Below are 25,947 nucleotides of genomic sequence, written 5' to 3' on the forward strand. Positions count from 1 at the left end.
AAGTGCTTAGACATTTTTTAAAAGGGAAAAAGGGGAGAAATCCTCCCTTGAATTAAACAATATTTCAAATGAATACAAAACGTAGAAACATCTGCACATCACCACCGGCACATCACATTTCATCAGAGCCACATTTTGCATTGAGGCCACAAGACCCTTGAGTTACCATGAAAATAACTGTTTGGGAGGCAGGCTTCCCTGCTCTGCTCATCTGTGACACTATTCCCCACCCCTCAAACTCCCTCCCACACTAAGTAGAGGGCGACATTAACTTGGCTCCACCCATGACTCAAAATCCCTCCTGTAGACTTCAAGAACTAGCAGTGTTTTGAAAACACATGTGAAATGGTGTGGATGGAATGTTGGACTGGGCCCAGCAAGAGCAGAGGTCAAATCCTGGAGTCTTGAAGCTGACTGGGGGATGCTGGGCAGGCTACTATTGCTGAGTGTAACCCACTTCCTAAGGACTTTCATGCAGCCTCCCAAACTCATCTTGGTTCTTGATCCAACACCAGTGACTTTTTAAAATGATTTATTTATTAAATTGTTTTTTTATTATATTATTATTGTTGTTATTATTATTTATTTCTCTACCACCCAATAGCCAAAGCTCTCTGGGTGGTTTACAATAATTCAGTTATAAAAATATACCCTGCTGTTCAGCATTTTCACTCTGATGGTGGGTTATAATTTAAGCTAAGCTGAAACTTCTCAAATGAGAACTTCTGGCTCAAAAGGGGGAGGGATGAGGAGGGGCTTGAAACAGGAGAGTTATTTCCAGAGGGGGGAATTCTGTGAAAAGTTCCAGCAAGGCTTACCATCAGTGGTGGCATGGCAGTCTTTTTTTTCTTTAAAAATATTGTTTTAGCCCAGCCACCTGTGTCTGGCAACCATTTACTTATTGTGGGAGAAAGTAAGGGGGTGTATTGGGGGGACACAACTGGGACTGGAGCAAAATCTGCTCCTGGTGATACAACCATTAATAACGAAGGCTAGTTCACATCCCCCCCTCTTCATTTGCATAGGCCCTTCATTTACATAGCCCCATTTTGGGTTCTGGTTTTTGGTCAAGCTAGAGTGGGACAAGATGTTGGGAACACTGGGTTCAAATGGGGAAACTGAAAATGCTGGAGGAGGAGGAGAAAAAATAGAAAATAGCTATGTACCTTCCTCGTTCCAGGCCTGCAATGCTGTAATGGTCACATTCAGTCCTATTTTCAGGGCCACGTAAAACATTTGGTTTGAAGGCATCACATCTAATTCTTCCAGGAACACTAAGGAACTGATATCAGAAAGACAGAAAAGTCTGTGTTTTTTCAAGAACAGAATGCATTAAATGTAAAAGACAAGAGGTGAAAGACATTCCTGTAACATCCATGCTGGACAAGATTTCCAGAAACCACATCAATTAGCACACTCTGTAATGGGGTGGCAATCTGTGGCCATCCAGATGTTTTGTCCTACAACTCCCATCATCCTTCATCATTGGCTATGCTGGCTAGACTGATTTTTTTTTATTTATTTATTACATTTATTAATCGCCCATCTGACTGGTCACCCAGCCACTCTGGGCGATGTACAACCCACCATAAACAATTTAAAACAATAAAATTTTACCATAAAATTTTTTTAAAAAAAATACCCTAACCCACCCCAAATGCCTGCCTGAACAACCATGTTTTTAATGCACAACGGAAGCTCATTAAAGAGGGGGCATGACGGAGTTCCCTAGGGAGGGAGTTCCACAGAGTGGGGGCCACCACAGAGAAGGCCCTCTCCCTCGTCCCCACCAGTCTAGCTGTCCTGGCTGATGGGACAGAGAGAAGGCCATCCAAGGCTGATCTTGTTAAGCGGCCTGTCTGGTGTTGCTGGAGGCGCTCCTTAAGATAGGCTGGGCCGGAACCATATAGGGTTTTAAAGGTCAAAACCAACACCTTGAATTTGGCCCGGAAAACAACTGGTAACCAGTGCAACTCCTTCAGCACTGGAGTGATGTGATCTCGCCGGCGGCTGCCTTTAATCAGGCGAGCCGCCGCGTTCTGTACCAGCTGCAGTTTCCGAACCGTCTTCAAGGGTAACCCCACGTAGAGCGCATTACAGTAGTCTAAACGAGAGGAGACCAGGGCATGTACTACCGATGGGAGCAGATGGTCGGGAAGGTAGGGGCGCAGCCGCCGTATCAGATGGAGTTGATACAGCGCTGTCCGGCTCACAGCTGACACCTGAGCCTCCATGGACAGCTGGGAGTCCAAAATGACCCCCAGGCTGTGGACCTGGTCTTTCAAGGGTAGCCGCACCCCATTCAACACCAGGTCAACATCCCCCAGCCTCCTCTTGTCTCCCACCAAAAGTACCTCGGTCTTGTCAGGGTTGAGCTTCAGCTTATTCCTCCCCATCCAGCCACTCACCGTCTCCAGACATTTGGACAGGGATTCTACGGCCAACCTTGGTGAAGATTTGAATGAGAGGTTGAGCTGAGTGTCATCCGCATATTGATGACACTGCACCCCAAACCTCCTGATGATAGCCCCCAGTGGCTTCACATAGATGTTAAATAGCATCGGGGAGAGGATGGAACCCTGTGGCACCCCACAAGTAAGTGGCCACGGGTCCGAAACCTCCTCTCCCAGTGCTACCCTCTGGTACCTGCCAGAGAGGAAGGACTGGAACCACCGCAATACAGTGTTTCCAATGCCCAACCCCTCCAGGCGGTCCAGGAGGATACCGTGGTCAACGGTATCAAAAGCCGCTGAGAGGTCGAGGAGAACAAGGAAGGAGCATTCACCCCTATCCAGAGCCCTCCTCATATCATCCACCAAGGCGACCAAGGCCGTTTCTGTCCCATGCCCAGGCCTGAAGCCTGACTGAAATGGGTCTAGATAATCAGTTTCTTCCAAGTGTGCCTTCAACTGCACCGCCACCACCCGCTCAATCACCTTGCCCAAAAATGGCAGATTTGAGACTGGGCGAAAGTTGTTCAGAACTTGAGGATCCAAGGAGGGCTTCTTTAAGAGCGGTCTTATCACTGCCTCCTTGAGGGCTGATGGCATCACTCCCTCCTCAAGGGAGGCGTTCACCACCGCCTTGATCCCCTCACCCAGTCTCTCTCTGCAGCTCATAATGAGCCAAGATGGGCAAGGATCAAGTAAGCAGGTGGTTGGCCTTACAGATGAAAGCACCTTGTCCACTTCATCAGGAGGAAGAAGCTGGAACCGATCCCACAAAACCGGTTTGCCACAGACCGCCTCTTGCTCACTAACTGTATCCACAGTGTGCAGAGTAACACACCTAATCTGATCAATTTTATCTGCAAAGTGCCTTGCCAAAGCCTCACAGGAGGCCTTAGAATGCTCCAGTGGTTCCGGAGCCACAGGACCGACCAGGCTCCGGACCACTTGGAACAGCCTCCTGGGGCAGCACTCTGCAGACGCGATGGAGGCAGCATAATATTCCTTTTTTGCTGCCTTCACCGCCACGTGATAGGCTGAAGATATAGCTCTAGCCCGTGTCTGATCGTCTTTGGAGCGAGACTTCCGCCACCGGCGCTCTAGCCGTCTCACCTCCTGTTTCAGAGCTCGTAACCGCGGATTGAACCATGGTGCAGTCCGAGCCCTGTTCAGGGGGAGAGGGCGTTTCGGAGCCACCCGATCTAATGCCCCAGTGATTGCGGCATTCCAGCCACCCACCAGGGTCTCGACCGAGTGGCCGTTGGCATGCCCCAGAGAATCCCCAAGCGCGTTCAGGAATCCATTTGGATCCATAAGACGCCTGGGGCGGACCATTTTAATGGGTCCTCCACCCCTGCGGAGGGGTTGTGGAACCGAGAAGTCCAACATCACCAGATAGTGATCTGACCATGACAAGGGGGTGGTGGATATACCCCCGACTTCCAGATCACTCCCCGCTTCTCCAGAAACAAACACAAGGTCTAGTGCATGACCGGCTACATGGGTGGGCCCAGTTAGAATATGGTGCAGCTCCCAGGAGGCCATGGTCTCCATGAAGTCCCGAGGTGCTCCTGTGAGGATGGCCTCCGAATGTACGTTGAAGTCCCCCAACACCAGTAAGTTAGGGGACTGTACACGCACATCAGAGACCACCTCAAGCACCTCGGCCAGGGAGTCAGTCGTGCAGCGGGGTGGACGGTACACGAGCAGAATCCCCAGACTGCCCTTCGGGCCCAACCTCCAGTACATGCACTCAACAACCTTGGTCTCCCGGAGAGGGGGTCTGGTGAAGACCAAGGACTCTCGGTAGATAACAGCCACTCCCCCTCCCCGATCCCCAGCCCTCGGCTGCTGTGCATACGAAAATCCAGCTGGACACATGGCTGCAAGGGTTGGAGCAGCAGCCTTGGCCAGCCAGGTCTCCGTAATACATGCCAGGTCTGCACCCTCATCCAGGATCATGTCATGGATGAGGGAGGTTTTCTGGGTAACAGACCTGGCATTGCAGAGCAGCAAACGAAGGCCAGAAGATGGGGTCACGCCTCCCCCAGCCATCCTTTGGCTCTGGACAGGCCCGGAGCAGGGGACAGATACTACACATCTCTCCCTTGTTCCCCTTAGCTGGCATGGCCTGCCCCTAGCGCTCCGCCAGCGCCTGCCGCCCAGCCTCGGTATGTTCTGGCCCCCAACACTCCCCCCACTGCCTCCATCAGGTGGACACATGCCCCCTCGCTCCCGCCTATCAGGCAGGCTACCCACCCCTAAAAACACAACAAAATCCCCCCCAACAAAATAAAACAAACAAACAAAACAATTAAAATTCCCTTAAAAATGCCAGGCAGGAGTCCACAGGGAAGGCCTGGTGGCGGTGGTAGCGGCGACGGCAGCAGCAGGCCCAGCGGCGGCAAGCACGCCTCTTCCCCGGTGGTGGTGGTGGTGGCTTCTCCTGCAGGCCCTGGCTCTCCCAGGCCACCTCAGCCAGCCAGCTTATGTAGCCCCTCCAGGGAGGGGCAGGTGGAGCAGCACAGCTGGCTCGGTACCTGGGGGCCTGGTCCTGCAGGGACTGGCGGTCTGCCAGGCAGAAGTCCACAGGGAAGGCCTGGTGGTGGTGGCAGCGGCGGCGGCGGCAGCAGGCCCAGATGGGAGATGTAGGCTAAAACAACTGGAGGGCTATAAGTTGCCCACCCTTTCTCTGTTGTTCTAGTAAAATGTTACTCATTGTGTCAAATGTTTCATTACTACATGCTGTGGTTATGGGAAAGAGGAGGGGGAACGAGACACCACAGTGCCACTGTTTTCAGTGGCAGCCATGTGGTTTTGGTATCGTCTAGTTCAACCCCTCTTTGTGCCTTAATTATAGTACCCCCCAAAGTGGGAGGTAGCTAATGGACTTTGACTTTTGATATATGAGAGTTTGCCACTCAACGGTACAGTTGACTTTAAAAACAGGACCAACTTCACACAATAATTTGAAGTGATGACTGACATGGTGAAGCCATCACAAGATGATATTTCTGGGGACATAGCAGCCCATTGTCTGAATGCTAAGGCATGCCAGAGATGCACAGCAAAATGCGGCTGCACTCTCCTCCAAAGCCGATGACGTTACATGTAGTCTTTCACCTATCACATCTTTGTCCCCCACATGAGAAGAATGGGACACAGGATATGGACAACTGATACCCTGCTAAGTAAAACCGACTAGACCCTTTTACAAGCAGATTTTGGTCTTGTCAATTTCATTCTGTTGTTGTAGTAAAGAAACACACATGCACATTAAAGCTGTGTGTCGTTCTTTTGTGCATGTGATCATGTACACAGTCACATCAACATTTCCTTTAGTTAATGCCTCAAAAGTGTATACACAGATGAGCAGGAAGCTCCTTGAGATCTTGCACACAGCTTATGAAGAAAACCTGTGCATGAGATTTCAAGGATGGTAAAGAAGCGTTAAATTTAGCTTCCTGGTCATGCACGCAGATACACTTTACAGTCATTAATGGAATAGAATGTTGATGTGATCATGCACATGACTACATAAACAAGAATTCTAAAATGGCACAGAGTTTTAATGCACACAATTGCTCATGTGCACAGTTTAGCTAGAGGCAAAAATAATAATGCTGTGAATGAAAGGAAGAAACACTGTTTCCAGCACTGGAGAAGTTTTCTATGGACAAACTGGCAGGTGAACCATAAAACTGGGCACAGCTAAGCTGCAGAAGTCTCACAGAATGAAATGGGGTGAAATCTGTTCACACTTACTGACCACACAGTTGGTGCAAATAAGCGCCCTTCTTTTCATGTGCCAAAAGAAAACTTTAACAATCTTTTAAAAGTTCCAACACTGCTCCATGCAATGGAGGTAGATGTAACTCCTTTTTTTCCCCACCTGCATGTATGTGTGTGTACGTGTGGGGGGGGGGGCGATTTCAGGAACCACGCAGCCAAAGGGAAAAAGGTTGAAACCTCCCCTCCTGGCGCATGGTGATCCCAATACAAATTTGGGCCGCTCACACTTACTTTAGAGAAAAAAACAAAGCGGGGTCAGCTGCCTGCTATAATTAACACAATGTGCAGCTTGAACCTAAGAAATAGAATAGAGGCTGTAGCAGCAGCAATTTTGCAGCCAAGGACGTCCACTCTCTATGATACCATGTAAGGCAGTGAAAGCAGTTTACAAGAAAATTAAAAACATTAAAATACATCTTGATATACATTAAAATACAATTAAATACATAATAATGGCTAAAAAATAATAAAAAACATTAATAAAAACATTAAAACCAATTAAAACCATTACAACACATCAGTAGAAACAAACAGACTGGGTAGCATGCTCACCTGTCAGGGAAGGCCTCAGTAAAGCAATAGGTCTTTAACTGGAACCTAAAACATGTTATAGTTGGCACCTCTCAGATTCCAGGGCGGAGGTCAGTCCACAAGGTGGTGCCACCACAGAGAAGGCCCCCTTTCTGGTTGCTGCGAGATGGCAGTCTACAGGTTGTGGTCCAACCAGCAAGACCTCCTCCGATGATCTTAATAATGGCCCGGGACTGTACTGGGGAAAGTGATCTGACAGGTAACCCAGTCCCAGGCTGTTCAGGGCTTTACATGAGAACAGCAGGACCTTGTACTTGGCTCGGTTGCTACCAGGTAGCCAGAGCAGTTGCTTCACCACTGGTGTAATATGTGCACAGCCAGTCACTCGACTCAGCATCCTGGCTGCCACATTCTGCACAGGCTGCAGCTTCCAGACCAAGCATAGGGGTAGCCCAGCATAAAGCGCATTACAGTAATCTAATTGTGGCCCCTGAGAGACGCAGCCCATGACAGATTGAGATTACCCACAAGGGAATGTGGCCCTCAACAGAAAAGAGGTTGCCCACCCCTGATTTAAATAATCAATTAGAGCTGTATACCAATGGCTGCTCATAATTCTCTACCCAGTTTGTGGGCAGAGAAATTCGGGGGTTGGGAGGCATTTCCACTGAATTTCTCCAGGAAGAGGAGAAATTCTCCAACAGTTTCTCACAGCTACAACTCCTGCTTACCAGTGGCAGGGGTTGTAGGACAGCTTCTTTCTTTTTCCTTAAAGGTGGCAACAGCGTCGACTGCTGCCAGGCCGGCCCCCATTTTGCATCCCCCACAATGCCCCACAGCTAGCGTCCTTCTGGAGCATTGTGGGCGGGAGAAGAGGCAGGCAGCCATCATCAAAACAAATGGTGAAGAAAATTTGGAGAAAATCCATCATTTATGTCTAAGGGGCCTTTTATTTATAGGGGGGTAAGAAAAGAAAGATCCCAGAATTTTATCAGAAAAATGTATTCCAGAAATTTTGGCTCAGCTCTAGCTGCCATTCTTCAGGATTCAGCACCTTCCCCTGGGTTTCCAAATGTTAAATTTCTGAGGGGTGATTGTGGGTACATCTTGTCTCTAATGCAGATAGTGCAACATCCCTGAAAGCCCTGTAGCAGGTGTGAGGGGGGCAGTTTTGTGCCCAACTCCAGGGAAGAGGTGGAGCTAGTGCTGTGCCAAAATCTGTCCTCCAATTTCCTGAAAGTTTTCTTCCCTCATTTCTCTGCCTCATTCTCAGGGCAATTTATAATTTCATAATGTTCTTATTCCACTGTTGCCCAGTATAGGTGTTCCAGTCTGTGTAGACTGGAATAGAACAGGGAGAGGGCCTTCTCAGGGGTGACTCCCTGACTTTGGAATGAGCTCCCCACTGAGGTCTGCCTGGTGCTGACATTGTCATCTTTTTCAACCAGGTAAAGACCACCCTCTAAGGAATTTAATGGTATATGATGGGGCATCTATGTCTGCTGGTTTTGAACAGGTCTGTTAGGGAATATATTGTTTGCTTAAATTTCTTTTAGCTGTTTACATTGTTTTAATTTTTCTGTGTTAAAATTTTTGACTGCTTTTATTATGTTGTATGTTGTAATGCTGGTGTATTTTTATGAATCATTGTAAACCGCCCAGAGAGCTTCAGATATGGGGAAGTATAGAAATGAAATAATAATTTGATGATGATGATGAATTTATCTTGATGGTGCTTCTGAGCTTACCTAATCATGCAAGGTGGCCACGGGTGCTGTGTGTGTTTTATCTTTCTATTACATCTCTCCAGTGCTCAGTAGCCTCCCAGGATGCCTGTGCTTCCTGATCTGACAAAGCCATATTGGAGGAGCTACTGCATGATGTCTTCCCCCGGGCTTTAATTGAAATGTGGGAAGCTGAGGAGGCTGCAGGCTGCTGGAGAGGTGATTTACAATTAAAGACAGGACAATTGTGCACACTCCTCAGCCACCTCATAAGTAAGGTTAGCCCAAGAATCCAGCCTATGAGAATTTCTCCAAAATTTCCTTTTCCTTTGAATTTCTTTTCTAAAGCAAGTACTTTTCTATAAATCTGAATGAGAATGGTTGAAAAAATGTGGAAGAGATTTTCAACACAGCACTATAATCATTAGCCAACTTGGGAAACTGAAAGCCATTTTATGCAATGTAGATGTATAAGAGGTTGAATTAGGGCAACAATCCAGAGCATAAGCCATGCATGCATGGTCAAAACCAAAGACTTCGGATAACACTCATCCAGGGTTTTGATCTATCTATCTATCTTTAGATTAGATAGATAGATAGATAGATAGATAGATAGATAGATAGATAGACAGAGAGAGAGAGCTATCTCGAAAGATAGCTTTGAAAGCCTTTCGATGCAATGCAGATGTATAAGAGGTTGAATTAGAGCAACAATCCAGAGCATAAACCATGCATGCATGGTCAAAACCAAAGACTTCGGATAACACTCATCCAGGGTTTTGAACTTGCTTTCGAATTGTCTGCAGGAGCTTTGATCGATACTCAGATAGATAGCTTTCATAGATGGCTTTTGATAGCTTTGATAGATAGCTTTTAGATAGATAGCTTCGAAAGCCATTTGATAGATAGCTTTGAAAAGATCGCCATTTGATAGATAGCTACCCAATGATAGAGAGCTTTAGATATAGATAGATGGAGTTATCTTGATAGATAGCTTTGAAAGCCATTCTATGCAATGCAGATGTATAAGAGGTTGAATTAGGGCAACAATCCAGAGCATAAACCATGCACACATGGTCAAAACCAAAGACTTTGGATAACACTCATCCAGTGTTTTGAACTTACTTTCGAATTGTCCGCAGGAACTTCGATACATACTCGATGCCACGTTCTTGGGGAGAGCCACCTGTCTCAAGCCACAGCAGGGAGTATAGCAGATCCCAGATATAGGGCTGATGATGGAGACTCTCCACTTTAGAGATCATCTCCTCCGTTTCATTCAGGTTCATCTGGATTAAGAAAACAGCAGCGTTAATGAGAGGTGACCTACCGTAAGAGCCTGTGACGCAATCGAAGGAGACAAGGGTGCCAAAGCAGGGGGAGAGGAAGGGAGTAGGAGCCAAGGGAAAGAAAGATGGTGCAAAGCCAGCTGGGAAGGGAAGCTGAGGCTGGCACTGGCTCAGCTACAACCACCCATCTTTATGTGCACATTTCCGTACCCCAGGGGAGGACAACCACAATTGCATGGGCGGGGCAGATGAACCCCCACCCGGCTCTCCATGGGCTGAATGATGTCAGGGGACACAGCCATGACCCCGATATCCAAAGGAGCATGGCCACACTGTCAGGGTGGAAAATGAGCCAATAGAGCCCCAGAGCAGTTCTGATTCTGAGGAGGAACAGCAATCCGTGGGAGAGGAGCTCGCTCATCTCTCACAAGCACAGCAGCTGGCAGAGATTCCTCCTGCCAGCATTCCTGGGAGAGATAGTGACCCTGGGAGTGAGAGAGCGCTGAAGGGGGGCTTGCTGGATGCTCGGCACAGACGCAGGGAGCGACGACAGATGGAGGGCGCAGAAAGGAGGCGTAGCACTCGTTTGGCGTGCAAACAACGGTCGCGTCCTGAGGACCCAAGGGAAAGAGGGAGGATCTCTCCCTAGCCCACAAGTTCAGGGTCTTCCCATGATTTTCCTTCCAACGGGGACCAACTGCCTTACCTGGAGCTTAGGCTACTCTGCTATCTTTCCCCAGTGCTGTTCCTTGCTTTGGCGCTAGCGACTAGTATTCTGAAAGACTCATAAAGTAATAAAGGAATAAAGTCTTGGAAAGAATTCCTCATCGTTTGTGTTCTGAGTTGGCTATTGGTGAGGACTGCAAGAGGCAGCTCGGGCGCTCCTGACACACACCTCCTCGCATCCTTTGGTCCTCGGCAGGCACGGTAGGAGGCGGTGGAGGCTGGTGGCTCCAATTTCTGTGGGGCTGTGCATCGACTCTGGGTTTCAGTCGGAACCAGCCAGAACTATAAAGGATCTACCCAAGGTGTTGAACCCTATCCCCAAATTAGGTTCAGCACCTTGGATAGCTCCTTTAGAGTTCTGGCTGAAACCCAGAATGGATTCACAGCCCCACCAGAATCAGAATCCTACTGGTGGGAGGCTGAATCACATCAGGAGGAGGAACCAGAGGAATTCAGAAAGGTTCACAGGCCGATTGGGTAACTTCCACAGGCCGGAGGTTTACCTCCCCTGCACTTTCCCACCATTTGAGGAGCTTTTCACTGATAAATAAATATTGCAGGGATCTCAGATATAGTAATCCTTTGTCATTGTCAGTGCCACCATCATGCATTTCCATGGGAAATGAAATATGAATCATTCAGTGAGAAATGATTTTGTTCAACAGAAAAATCTAGGGTTGCCACATTGCAGCTCAGAAAGGCCTCCCTTTATCATTAATGGACTAATTAGCTCAGAGATGAAGCAGCTTCCCTTTCTCATGCCTGTTTTTAGCAGCAACCTATTTTCTCTGCACCCCTCCCCTGCCTTCTGCGTGGCACACCTGGAGTCCTTTTTGCGACAGCTGGGAGGGAAAGTGGGGGAGAAGACCACAGAAAAGCCTCCTGATTCAGCAGCGGACTGAGAGACAAAGAGGGAAAATAAACAACACTTTACTTTTCTTTCAGAAAGCCTGTTGGCCTATAATATATGGAATGATACAAACAGGCCACAACACAAAGCTGTAATTTAAGCAGTACAGTATACGTATGTTTTAAACACCACTTACACCTAAGAACACGGAGCCATCTTCAGGATCTGCAGAAAGAAAGATATTTTTCTTTTACTCGCTGCAGAGATGTGGTTGCTATTCACAAACCTTATTTTGGTCACATATTGCTTTAGATATTCAGCCAGTGATCCCCCTTGAATTACCTACTGTCCCACCCACATACTTTCTTGCAGCCAATTCATGAGACCTGTAGAAAGATCACAAAAGTGCCATTTTCTACATCCAGACCACACGATTCCTTCACATGACCACACTAGCTCTCCTGTCCCCATCGCACCCTTTTAAGGAAACATGCATTGGTATATGAATAACAAAAAGGCAAATGGGGAAGGCATCGTGGCTGGTAGTCTTTGGACTTATAGCCTGGCCTACCCCAAGAGCTCAGGGCAGGTAACAGTGGGAGGTTTCATGAGGAACGCTAATGTTTAACCCTACCCTATATGCATGAGAAGAAAGGAGCCTGAGCAGAACCTCAGGCTTGCGTGCTCCCCACCCTCCCCTCCACCCTTTCATCCCCCCTCACAGCCAAGAGAAAGGATAATCAAGGATTCCGTTTCCCTTTAGCAGATTCCTGGCTTGTTGTTATGTATGAACCAAGAATTATGGCTTAAAACAAACTCTAGTCAATTGTTAAACAAGCCAACTTCAAAGCCGGGCTTGTTTTACTGGGTTGTTTAACAAACCAGAGTTTATTTTAAACCACAACTCCTGGTTCGTATGTAGCAACAACCTGGGAATCTGCTAACTGAATTCTGGGTTATTCCTTCTGCCAGCAATGCAGAATTACCCAAAAGGATCCATTTTGCAAGGGATCCTTTCTGGTCATGCATGAAGCTGTAAACTATGGTTTACTGTTATGTGCAAACGTAGCCATTATGTTCTTTTTCTACTTTCTTTCCGGCCAACAAAAGCCAGCTTGAATTTTAAGAAGTCTTATGCCACTCCAAAAAGATGCACGAGAGCTCAGGCTTTGGTGAGACTCCAGAGGGAAGAGAATCCAGTGTAGACATGGGAGCATTGGTAAAGTGTGCCCACAGAAACTCAGCAACCTCCCTCAGAGCAGAAGATGAGCCATAGTATTTTGGTTAGAAGGAAAGGGCATTGAAAGTGTTGTACCCCAGAGAATAGAGTCTCCCAGCTTTTTTTTTTCTGATAGGGCCTATGAGCCTTCAGCAGCTGCCTAACACATCTCCCATCTCCTGGAACAAGCAGGAATCTCTCTTACAGCAGTTGGGTGAAGGGGCCAGAAGAGGAGCAAAAATCATGCCTGCAGCTTCTTTTGCTGCCGCAAAGCCATTAAAAAGAGCATCAGGCTCTCTAGGTGGTAATCGGGCAAGCCTGTTCTTCAGCCTGACATGCTTACTCCAGAGCCCAGGTAACAAATGATTCCACTGAAACACCAGCTTTCTCTTCAAAACTGGGATTCCACCCTACTCCTTTTAGAGAGCAATCTTATGGCTCCTAGACAGAGTCTGGAGGGCTGTAGGATAGTTTGGATTCCTGGATCCAAGATCAGACACAGCGCTCCAGCCTCGGACCCAGGAGTCTGAGCTCCCTGCCCCCTGCCCGTCCCCCCTTGTGGCTGGCACAGAGAGAACTGCACCAGCTGCCTCTCTGAGGTCAGAAAGGTGACCTCGGAGGGACGGGAAAAGGCACATGCTGGTGGGTGGGGAAGGGACGGCTTACACTGTATCCCCAGGTCTCCCAGCCTCCTACCCACCCCTTCCCCAACAGCTCAGCTACACAGGTGAAAATGCCCATCTAGCTGAAATACAGAGCACTGTACAGAGGTGAAATTCAGAGCCCCCCACTCCACTTTGGCAGGCTGTAATCCTCCAGGTTCGGAGGCTTACGCCATCCCCATAGGACTGCACTCTTAATGCCTTTTTTGAAAGTCTGTAGACATCTGGAAGACAGTTATCTTACCCAAGAGCTGAGCTTCTTCTTCCCAAAGCCTTTGCAAAACAGTTGCTTTTTCCGTGGTCTCTAAAATTCCCTGCACAAGTTCCTGAATCTCTTTCAGGAAGGTCACGTCAGTCACCATTAAGCTATTCTGACCACGCTGGAAACTAGAAGTCCTGTTAATAAAAGAGGTGAATGGTGATTAAGCGTGCATAGGATTCAGCCTTACGGCCTCATCCTCATGCCTGCGTACGCAGAAGTAACTCCCACTAAGTTCAATGGGATTTACTTACAAGTAAATGTGCCCAGGACTGCAGGCTGATCCTATGCAGAAGTAGAAGCACCAAAGTTCATAGATGTATTCCTGGGGTCTCCAATGTGCTGTCACAGGCACCGGTGAACCCGTGGTCACCTCTCTAGCTGCCCACCAGGCTCCCTGTCCCTCCTGATTGTTAGGTTATGCAAATTTTTAACCATAAGAAAATACATTACTTAAAAAAGTTGCATAAACATAGGGCCTAACCGAACCTAAAAACTTGTTGGGACTAAAATGAATTGCTAAAACTGGGCAAGGTGTAAATGTTAGACCTTGTAGGGGGAGTTGTGACTCTGATCCCATGGGGGCAGAGCACTGCTGAAGTCAGTCTGGCTGTAGGAGCACCACTTTTTTCCTGCTAGAAGCTCTGAAACTTTAAGGGCGCAGTCCTATGCTTGTTTAAACAGAAGGAAGTCCTACAACTCCCAGCATTCCCCAGCCAGCATAGCTGGGGAATGCTGGGAGTTGTAGGAATTTCCTCTGTCTAAACATGCATAGGATTGTACCCTAAGTGGCACAAGTCGAACCAGTGCTGGCCTCCTCGGTATTGAAATGCAGTGATGGGAAAAGAGAGTTTATGGGTTACCTGGGCCTGTGTCAGGGTGGAAACTGAGCCCGTAGAGCTCCAGAGCAGTTCTGATTCTGAGGAGGAACAGCAATCCGTGGGAGAGGAGCCAGCGGATCCCTCACAGGCACAGCAGCTGGCAGAGATTCCTCCTGCCAGCATCCCTGAGAGAGATAGTGACCCTGGCAGTGAGAGAGCGCTGGAGGGGGGCTTGCTGGACGCTCGGCGCAGACGCAGGGAGCGGCGACAGATGGAGGGCGCCGAAAGGAGGCGCTTCGCTCGTTTGGCACTAAAACAATGGTCGCGTCCAAGGACCCAAGGGAAAGAGGGAGGATCTCTCCATAGCCCATAAGTTCAGAGTCTTCCTGCGGTTCTCCTTCAAACAGGGACCAACTGCCTTACCTGGAGCTTAGGCTACTCTGCTGTCTACCCCAGTGCAGTTCCTTGCTTAGTCGCTAGTGATTAGTATCTGTAAGAGTCATTAAGTAATAAAGGAATAAAGCCTTGGAAAGAATCCTCGTCCTCTGTGTCCGGAGTTGGCTATTGGAGGGGACCGCAAGAGGCAGCTAGGGCGCTCCTGACAGCCTGTACGTATTCAGACACCAGAGCCCCCTTCAGCCACAGAAAGGAATTGGCATGCAGGATGAAGCCTTTCTGTTGGCCAGGCCTCAATCTGGTATAAACACAAAGAGTTTGGCCTTCTGTTCTTGTTGGCTCCAGAGTGGTACTTACACATTGCCAAATAGGAGGAAATGCATTGCCAAAAAAAAGAACACCGATTTTCATTAAAAGAAATAAATCATATGCTAATTTGCAGATACTGATGCCCAATTTAGACATAATTACTATCATCTAAATAGAAACAGAATAAATTTCACCACAGTGAGGAAGACTGTGACCAGTGTGCCTCCTCAATCCACTGTGCAGGTGCTGACAGGCAACCTTTAAGGCCCCTTCAAGCCTCTCCCTTCTTATGGTTCTTTATCTTTAAAGTGGGCCTGGACTAGACACCCCTCCAAATAGAGGATGCCTGTCCTCTGGCAGCCCTTCAAATAGAGGACTGCCCTCCATAAAGCAGGACATATGGCCACCGTAGGCTTGTGTCAGCAGAGCAGCACCTTCTGCTTCCTTGAACTATTTACCTCATAAACCTTAAGATGGGAAATCTAGATAGGGTATAGCTGACCACAAGTCTGGTTTGGCCCTGAGCTGGTGTAAGCCACAAGATTACGAAAGGTTTTCATGAGATCACATAATACATATTAGTTACCCTCTTACACAGTGAGGGCAATTGAAGTAAAGTCAAAGCAGGGTTTTCTCCCCACTCATTAAGGGCAGGATTACTGGCCTACATTGGTGTTTGTGAAAAGAATCCCAACTGAATTAATCTGATATAGAATAACATTAAATTATGGGAACAGAATCATCAAACGTGCTTTGAAAGACTGGGGGAAAGTTTCTTCTCCTTTATGCCAGGCTTTAATAAGCATAATTGTATGAACAAAAGAGTAGGTGAAGGCTACTGAGAACCAGCTTGCACAAATTCTATAATCTTGTAATGGTATTTCAAAAGAGATTTATGTCCATATCAGTGATTGCTGGAATGGAAGAAGAGAATACGTTCACCTTTCCATGGAAAGGACAAGTGATCATGAGTTAAGGATGTACAGATTTCGTTAAATCTGTTCCATCTGTGTTTCATGGACATCTTCTATTCCATCTTCTGCTCATCGATGGAATTGGATTTTTCTCAATTTCTCAAACTTGTGCAGATGTGCACTTCTGAAAATCTGAAAATCCACACCACCAGCCCTCCCAATCCGCATTTTCATGCTTTAGCCTATGGGTGGAAATGTGCATCTTCAGCCAGGCTTTTTTAAAATTGTATTTTTGTACAACTAAATATGCATACAATTCCAGGGAAGTAAAAAACTGGTCTGCAAGTCTGCAAAATCCGTGCAACTCAGAAGCAGCTGGTCTGCTGTGGAATTCACAGAAATCCAAACTCATTTGAATCCATTGTGGATTTTCTGACATTCCTATCTTGATATTAGTCTAATATCAAGATAGACTATTAGACGAATAGCAATATTAGTCACAAAGTCAAACTCATTTTACAAGGTCAGCTTTTCACATGAGAGCAGAATCCTTTTGTCAGGCTATACTTCAATTTTGAATAACAGTGCAAAAAATCTCTACGGTGGTAGGCTGGGATTTTTGGTGGTTTTTGCTTTGTTTTGTGTGGGTTCTTTTTTTGGGGGGAGGGTTGCCAAAAGCAAAAATGGAAGACAGGTCCCCTGTACTTTGAGAATAAGAACCAAAATAATTGGCAGATTTACAAATGGACTAAGTCCATTCCGTTTTTAGCTTCTTTTAGGGCCAGAGACTCCATCCTGAGGCATTTCAAGACTTTGTAAAAGCAAGGCTAATAGCAAGAAAGCACAGCAGTGTTCAGCCTAGAAAAGGATCTCTCCTACCTGAAATTACTGTTTCTTTGAGTGGCGTAGCTGCTGTTTTGGCACCTTGAGCCCACATTGCAAAAAAGGCTCTGAATGAAAGGATAAAGGCCCTGGCTTGGTAAATCCCGGGCTTCTAAATAACCTGCAAAGTAAGAAATGTATTATTCAAAAAGAAAAAATTCACGCAACAGTAAACATTCTGAAATATTTGGGGGCCAATTCATACATTACACTTGGATGTTTACTTGCACATTTGAAAGAACTGATATAAAATGGTCTCCTCTCATGAGCAGTCTAATATGTGAGACAGGAACTCACATAATACACAGCTGCAGCCTCCATGAACATGGGAACTGGAATGATGTACAACTTTCCTCTTCATGAAAATTGCTGCTGCTCCTGCCCGGTTCATCCTCTGTCCTCATTGCACCCTATGTTTTGTACATGTATAGAAGCCATTTCCTCAGGTTCCTCCACATTCCAACAATACATCATGAAATGGCACCCAGAGTAGGGGTGTACAAATGAAGGAGAGGGGCTGGCTCCATTCACAGGTGTTCCCATTCAGTTCTATGGGGTAAATTAAATGTGTTGCAAGATGGGATAAAGTTAAAAAGGTGCATAGCCGACTCTCATCTGAGACAATGGAGTCGCTAACGACAGTTGGTGGGTTTATCCCCCACTTCAGTGATGCTCCCAAGTATAATCCTTCACTTTCTCCCATATAGATGAATTTCTGTTCCTGTGAGGGAAAGTGCTGTACTTTTAAGGACCATAGTAGCTCAGTGGTAAAGCACATGGTTTGCATTCAGAAAGTCCCAGGTTCAGTCCCCATCATCTCCAGGCAGAGCTGGGAAATACCCCCATCTGAAACCAGAGAGAACCACTGCCAGTCAATGTAGACAATACTGAGCTAGATGGACCAATGGAATAGCTCAGCATGAGGCAGCTTCCTATGTTGAACTTGTGGACAACATGGCAATGGAGATAAAACCTCTCTAGCACCCTGTCACCGGGTGGGCCAGGCTCCATCAACAGGGAACCTCTAGGGGCTAAATGTGTACACTCTCTCCAACGTATAGGCCCTCAGTCTACCCACCCACATACCAATGCATCATTATGATGCTGATTTTATACTTCTATATTCATTTTTCAGGAATCATTACTTTACTCCTGGACTATTTACACACACACACACAGAGAGAGAGAGAGAGAGAGAGAGAGAGAGAATCTTATACAGTCACACACACAATGAGGATTAAATTATATGCTTTGTGAATAAATGTACATAACTAATTTCTCATGTGACCTCTAATTACTATGTTAACTGGAATGGATTAATTCAAGTAAAGGTATGAACCAGGACATGGAAAGTGTGAATAAACAAGGTTGCTTACGGAACCTGGGTCTGGGTTTTATGAGCCTTCCCTGATATTTCAGCAGAGGTTTCCTATCAGCAATCCAATTTATGCAAACTTATTTTGTTTTATCATGACTGTTGTGCTGTAATCATGTGGGTGACTGTCCTACTGAAGTATCACATGACTCAGCCATCTGGTTAACTGCCCTTCAAGAACCTCATATGACTGTCCAGCTGTCTACAGAGGTTGTTCTAGTACTATAGACTTCTGTGCAGCCATTGACGTCCTTCATTTTGTTGTTATTTCCAGCATGGGGCTATCTCTGGTGGTGTAAAGATAACTTTTAAGCATTACTTACAGTTCTCTCTCTGTGTTGGTGGTTCCTGGAAACGAATTACAGCCAGAATTAGGAAGAGCATACATGGCCAGAGGACTTCGGAGAAAGACAAGATCTGGAAAAGAAGCCCAATGCTAATAATACCAGGAGGACCATAGAAAATCGGAATTAAGATGATGGTGCCATGGTGATTGTGGGGGATAACAATGGGGAGAACAGGATGTGAAATATAATAGGGAAAATAATTAACAGAAAGACAGTAACAAGACATCCATTGCATTCTGTGGGCATAGATGCTTTGGAATGATATTGCCTTCATCATATAGCATTGGGGTAGGCAATGTCAGGAGGTCTGCAGGGCAACTTGAAAATAAATTTGTAAAAAAAAAACTTTTTTTAGGGTGAAAAATGGTTGTAGCATTACATAATGTCAAGAAGGTCAAATTTAGGTTGTTTGCAAGCTATATTTGACTCTTTCGGGACTCTATAGCAGCTATGGAGCCCTAAAATGGTCAAATATAGCTTGTGAACAAGCTAAATTTGACTTTTTTGGCATTCTGTAGTGCTATGGACACACTTTTTTTCCATATATATATATATATATATATATATATATGGCAGCGGGTGGCAGGGGCCACAAGCAGGCCATTGGCTGTGTGTTGCTCATCCCTGGGCCCCGATAGAGTATTTTCCAGTGAAGAAGAAAAAAAAGCTTTACAGTTTGCAAAGACTTACCCTGCCATGCTACACATTGATTACCAGTTGAAACCACAAAGGATTATGCTTATTGAACAAATACGCTTTGAATTTACAAGGCAGAGTGGAGTAGAATTAAGAGATTAGAGATGAAAGGTCAGCCTGATGGGATGGCCTGTTGGTAAATCCCCGCCCCCCCAGGGTGGGGGGAAGTTGCCTAGGAAATTCCTGATGTTCTATTGCTGAAAACGACAGACCCCACACTATTGTTACTGACAATCACTCCTGCATTTTTCTTTGAATGGAAGCACAGTACATCTGTATTCATTACTGCAGTCACAAAAAAACAAAAATCCACAGAAGAAAGCAATTCCCCAGAAATGTCCCTGTATTTCATATAAAATGTATAAATGTGTTTTAGTGCCAGTTTTCAGCTTCCCCACATGCACACACAGCAATGGGAAGCTGCTGGAAAGGACTCCACACAGAGCAGCCATAACCTTTGTAATCTGCTTTCCACACCAGTTAGCCCAGTTGTGTGGGGAATCTCCATACCAGCAGCACTTATTCAAGGGCCGTTCAATGCTTCATGTACTTTAGGGTGGGCCTCAGTAAACTGATTAACTAAGTTGGGAACAAATCGTTACTTTCTGTTGCTTAGAGGAAAACTGTGGAAGAGAGACACACAATGCCAAACAAAGAAACACAGAGTAGGAGTCATCTTTTTATTCCCTTTTCTAATGTAAGAGCTTCACACTCTTAAAAAAAAGAAGTGGCTTGGCTTTCAGGAAGCACGCAGGCTCTGGATGCGAATTGAGAGACGCTTGAACAGGCAGGTTGCCCGACTGCATATGCAAAGCTTATGCATATACACTTTGTATGCATGTAAGCTTCTCGCAAGCAATGTTGTACACTCATAGGAGTGGGGAGCAAGGCCAGTAGACAGGATCCTGCTCCCTCTTCTACGTGCATTTAACATAATCTATGAAGAGTCCTTATAAAGAAGCTCTAAGGGGAGATATACTTTTGGTATATCTTAATTTAATGATACATATTTGAATTTGGAAGGAGACAAAAAAGGACAAAATCAAAAATTTGGAGCAAGGGAGCACTTCTTGTATCCTGTCTGATTTTAAAGACTTGTTGTCTTGGTTCTGATCACATTTGTAACTAGTGCAATGATCACACACCAGATTAAGAGAGTCAACTGGATTAGGATTTCCATTTGCTGCCACAAACACTGGTCAAGAGCCCCATGGAGATTTTCTGTGCCTTTCCCCAAAAGATTTGCACAGATTGTACATGCTGGAGACCTTGTGGCAAATATTTCAGCCTCAAAGTACAAGGACCTTGTCATTAAAATATTCTGAGGCAAAAATGTAGCCAGTCTTCCTTGAGCGAAGTCTGTGAATGGAGCAGTGGTTAAAAATATGTACCAGGAAGGTCCTGGTTCAAATCCCACCTCAGCCACAAACTCACTACATGGCCTCAGGTAAATATCAGCCTCAGCACCCTCTCCTTATTTGTAACATGAGATAATATGAGCCTACCCTACAACATTCTTGTCTGAAGTAGAGAACACATGTGAAGCATGTTGAGCTCTAAAGATGTTCTATGAATCACTCCATCTAATAGAAAACTCAGTGCCCCTATGCCAGCAGAAGAGGAGCAAAAACAGAAGCACTGAGAACCAAGAGGGAGGTATCTGAATGTTTGGGGGGACCTCAAGGTTTGCAAAAGTATGAATAATCTTTTTTTTTAAGCCCAAAAGGGGACACACACACCCTCCCAAATTGCCCAGTGAAGACTGTATAGTCAGTGGACACCAGGCATAGAATGTTGAATGTTAAATAGAAAAGAAAAATGGAAAAGGGGTTGATTTGTTTGAGCCCTAACAGCTTGTAGCAGCCTTCCCCACCCTGGTGCCCTCCAGATGTTTTGTACTCCAACCTCCATCAGCCCCAGCCAGCATGGCCATCAGTGGTCAGGAATTCTGGAAGTTATAATCCAAAACATCTGCAGGCCAGCAAGTTGGGTTACAGTAGCTTGGAGGATGACCTGGCTGGTTGGAATCCTGCTCAAGAGTACTCCTATTGAGAAGTGAAAATATACTGCAAAATTTTGTTGCAGATCCAACTTACTATTGATAATTATACACTCCATCCAGACACAGAAAACACAACAAGAAAATATTAGATCTGGCAAGGAACAGTGATTTTCCCAAATAAATTGTTAAATTCACCCAGTAATTTGAGGAGAAATGTTTCTGAGAAATATCCCCCACAATTTTATTTTGCTGATTCTTCAGCACATTGGGAGTAAGTCCCATTAAACTCAGTGGGACATAGTTCTGATAGACATGCATAGGATTGCACTGTTAATCTCTGATTCCCCCGCCCTCTAAAAATATACTTTTTTTATGCTTTTTAAACCTTGGGTCTGCTTTCAAATAAAGCATCTTTGTTTATTGGTTGTTTGCAAGACACTCTTGCTGAAAAACTGATGAATCAAAACAGCCCATCTCAATGTAGTGAAAATGACTTCAAAACCTTCTCTGTCATTTCAAGGCAGCTGTATGAAATAACACCTTTGTTAAGAAATTTGCAAGGAACTCACCGGTTGTCTCACACGACAGAGCCAGTTCTTCCAGAAGAGAGCTTTGAACTGGCAAATCGAATGCCTCATCGTGCCTTCTCTTTTCCACCCTTACACTTGCATGAGTGGATCCTTAGAGAATTTTTTTACCTCACCCCAGAACCTTCACAGGGAAGCCAGTCTGACTCTGTCTTGGTCCAGCATGAGGCAAAAGTACAAATGATGAATGTGTGTATTCAACAGAGAAAAGATGGGATTCTCTTTCTGCTCCTTGTTTCTGCTGTCACGGAAGAATCTCATCTTTCCACTTGCTGTGATGAACAGTAAGGGGATGGGTTTGTAGACATGCCTCCTGGGTATTTCATTCCACAGTGTATATTCTGTGCACTAGATTTACTTTTCAAAAACCAAACCGCATAAGCATCCATCCACCTTCCCTTCTCCTCCTGAATGGGTAGCTCACAAAAGTTCAGCTTGTTTCATTTCTGCATTTCTTAGCACGTCTTAAAAGTAGCCTTTATAAGGATGAAAGCTTTCCCAGTCAAATTAGTATGGTTAACTGTTTTATTCATTTGTTACATATGATAAATGTGGGCTTTGCTCAGAGATGTTTCACACTGAACTACATCAACTTGACTTTAACATCCAGGCTCCATCACCTAGAGGTGTGCAGTAAGGTGGGTGGTTCATTTTGTAAATAGCAACTGTGGTGTTTCCAGGTAGTCTCCTATGTAGGAACAATCACCTAGTTTCTCCACTAGTGCTGATAAGTTTGGGGTGTTCCGTCATTTTGACATAATGGTTAGAGTGTTGGACTGAGACTCGCGAGATCTGGGTTCTAGTCCCCACTGAAGCCATGAAACTCACTGGGTGAGTTTGGGCCAGTCACTGACTCTCTCAGCCTAATCTGCCTCACATGATTGTTGTGAGGGTAAAATGGAGAAGGGGAGGAGGACAACGTCTGGTGGCTTTTGTTCTGTCATCCGCCCATCGAAGGAATCAGATGCAAATTTCAGCAAATGCATATTTGCGCAAATTTGCACACGCTAAAATGTGTAGATCGCCCCAAAATGTGCATTTTCATGCCTTAGCCTACGGGGAAAATGCGATTTTTGGCCGTGTTTTTTATTTTGCATATTTTTCTATGATAAAATTTGTGCAACATTCGGGAAAGTTAGAGAAACCATCTGCAAGTCTGCAGAATCTGCCTGACAGGGGAAAAGCCGGTCTGCTGTGGAATCCACGGGTTCATGAAAATCCAAACTCATTTGGTTCCATTGCAGACTTCTCCAGCAGCCCTACTAAGCCCAATTCAGATCTTAAAAGCCTCCTCACCCCAGTGCTAGGGTCTTGATTCAGGTCAGGGCCCCTGCACGTACTCTAGAGTAAAGATGGAAAAAAAGATGTCGCTGCTAAATTCACATTTGAAGTCATGTCTTTTTTGGCCCCATGTGTCTAATTTTTGCTGACCGCTAGTAGCAGCCATGTTAGCAGGTGCCCTCTCTTCATTTGGTAAGAGCAGAAGATCACCCCTACAGGATAAGGCCAAGGTCTCATCTAGTCTAGCATCCCATTCCAGCTGAGGCCAACAGATGCCTCTGGGACTCAATTGCTTTTGCTATCTGTAGACATCCTGGTGCACCTGCAACATGCATTTGAGGAATATTAGAGCAGCCCTACTAGATTAGACGTTATTCTGTTCCAGGGTCCTCTCTCTGCTAGGTTCCAAGAATACTAAAATCATGGACCAATCCAGCAAGTTCTCATAGGCATGGTATCTCCTATACAACTCCCTTTCCCACTCATTCCAATGCATTCCTTTACATCAGAGCACACACCGACAGGAGAATACGGGTGCGGTAACCCAGTATAGCGTGATTTGTAACAACAGTGCCGGTGGCATAGGTTTGTCTTGCTGCACTGGAACAGCAAGAATTCTGCAACCATCACAGACATTTATTTGCCAGTGCAAGTGCTTATCAGACTGTAAAGTAACGATGGGTGATCCTGAGCCATTTGGAGATACACTCCAAGGAAAACCGCACAGAGTGAGCATACCTGATAGTATTTGGGAGGCACTTCTCCATCCTGCCCCTTGGATAGCTTTGTAATATTGAGACAGAGAGAGAGAGAGAGAGAGAGAGAGAGAGAGAGCGCTGTCATGAATAGCACCTCCAGTGGTATGGCTAAGTAATTGCAGATGTTGGACTTAATGGTTGGGGGCGGGGGGTTGGTCATGTAGATTACTTCAGTTATGAAGAACACAACTAACAGTTATCTTCTCTCTGCTGCTCCCACCCTACGGCTTTCCATGCTTTACAACTGCTTCTACATTCCTGAGATGTTAGAACAACAACAAAACTGTTTGCCAACCCTCACACACAGACAGACAGGTTACTAGAGATGTAACCCTCCCTCAGGTCCATCTGCCTCTGCTTTGGGACAGCTGTCCTCACTGTCCCACAAGCTTCAGCCCCTAAATTCACCAGGTAAAAGAGACACCCAATACGCCTAATTGGTTCCCTTTACCCAACCAGGAGTAGTACCCAGGAAATATGAATGCTATTGGTAGCGCAGAAAGATGAACAAGACATGGCATTTTATAATTTAACAACAAATGAATTAAAGTTCATTTAATAGAAGAGATGTTATATCTTATAATTAATCACTACTCTACCCCTTCTAAATCCTATTCCCACCCACAAGATGTAGCTTCCTCAGTCCCTAAGGCCCTGTCTCTATCTCAGATAGGGCTGTGTGAAATTGGCCTCTCAATATTCTCCACCATATTTGTGGGCAGAGAAATTTGGGAGACAATTTCATTGCATTGCATTGCATTGCATTTTATTTCTATACCGCCCAATAGCCAAAGCTCTCTTCAAGCTCTCGGTTCAATTTCACTGAATTTCTCCAGGGGGAGGAGAAATTCTGAACTATTTCTCCCAGGTAGGCTTCCCATTGGCAGGGCTTGTAGCACAGCTTCTTTCTTTTTTTCAGAAGCGGGTTTGGGTTTTTCATACTGCAACAGCATCAGCCGTGTTGGCAGACTGGTGCCCAGTTTGCATTGCCCACAATGCAGGTATGAGTGAGCAGCAGCGTTGTATCTAGCTGAAGGGAAGAGGTAGAGTTAGTGCTGAGCCAAAATCTGTCCTCCAGTTTCCTAAAAGTTTTCTTCCCCCATGAAAGAGGCTTCCATTGTTCTGCCTCATTCTCAGGGTGTTTTATCATTCTTTTTTGTGGCATTTTTCAGCTACCTAATCACTGCTACCCTCCCAGGCTGCCTGCACCTCCTGATCTGAAAAGGCCCTATGGGAGGAATTACCTCATGACACCTTCCACTGGGCATTAATCGAAGTGTGGGAAGCTGAGGAGCCCACAGGCTGCCAGAGATATGATTGTACAAGGAAAAATGGGACATTTGCACTCACTCCTCGGCCACCTCCTAAGTAAGGTAAGCCCAAGGAACCCAAACCCAACCCATGAGAATTTCTCTGACATTTCTTCATCATTGAATTTCTTTTCAAAAGGAATTTCTCTTCTATCAAATTGAATGGGAATGGTAAAAAAAAAAAAAAAAAGTGGGAGAAATTTTTGGCACAGCACTAATCTCAGATATCTAGATCTAGATGTCTGAGCATGTACAGTTTTTCAAGTTAGACTCACTTCAATCATAGCACCATCATGATTACAGGAATAAAAGGGAGATTTCTACTGCTGCCCTGATGCCCCTCACCACCTGCCACTCTGTGGATAGTATCCCTCCCCCCAGCAGGGCTCTGGACTTCAGCCCCAAGGTCCAGGCCTAGTTGGACCACTGAGCATCCCAAACCCACCTCGCACTAAGGCCACCTCTGCAAAATTGGCTCTGGAAGGGCTATTCTTCAGTGATTCCAGGACTCTCTATTTGACTTGGTGGTGGAGTTTCCCCAAGGAACAACAGGGCAAGAGTGTATTGGCCCCAGGCATGTAGTTTTAGAGAGATTTAGAGATCCACAACGCTCTCTGCTTTGGTTCATTATTAGTGCAATTCTCTTGCAAGGTGGGCCTCTTGGCTGGTAAGATGAGACAAAGGTTGATATCGCTGCCTCAGCACATTCCATGCTAATGAGCTCTGGTATCTTATCAGAGTCTCAGATGTGCCTAGGAAGTGGAGCTCTG

The 25,947-nt window shown here is 45.8% G+C and overlaps 1 protein-coding gene across 1 annotated transcript in view; it reads right to left on the reverse strand.

Annotated features, from left to right (window-relative positions):
* LOC146344595 (ATP-binding cassette sub-family A member 13-like) overlaps window positions 1-21,879 on the reverse strand; it is a 74,954-nt gene extending 53,075 nt beyond the window's left edge. The window contains exons 1-7 of the mRNA XM_084859803.1: window positions 21,811-21,879; window positions 18,520-18,544; window positions 16,819-16,942; window positions 13,485-13,636; window positions 11,556-11,584; window positions 9,620-9,783; window positions 1,167-1,282 (exon numbers count right to left, since the gene is read on the reverse strand). Coding sequence (XP_084715929.1) covers window positions 1,167-1,282; window positions 9,620-9,783; window positions 11,556-11,584; window positions 13,485-13,636; window positions 16,819-16,942; window positions 18,520-18,544; window positions 21,811-21,879 — 679 coding nt within the window. The remainder of the gene's footprint in view (window positions 1-1,166; window positions 1,283-9,619; window positions 9,784-11,555; window positions 11,585-13,484; window positions 13,637-16,818; window positions 16,943-18,519; window positions 18,545-21,810) is intronic.
* Window positions 21,880-25,947: the final 4,068 nt, after the last annotated feature.

Source organism: Heloderma suspectum, chromosome 5 (assembly GCF_057233095.1).
Source record: "Heloderma suspectum isolate Gila_16-S chromosome 5, 16-S_ref, whole genome shotgun sequence".
NCBI lineage: Eukaryota > Metazoa > Chordata > Lepidosauria > Squamata > Helodermatidae > Heloderma > Heloderma suspectum.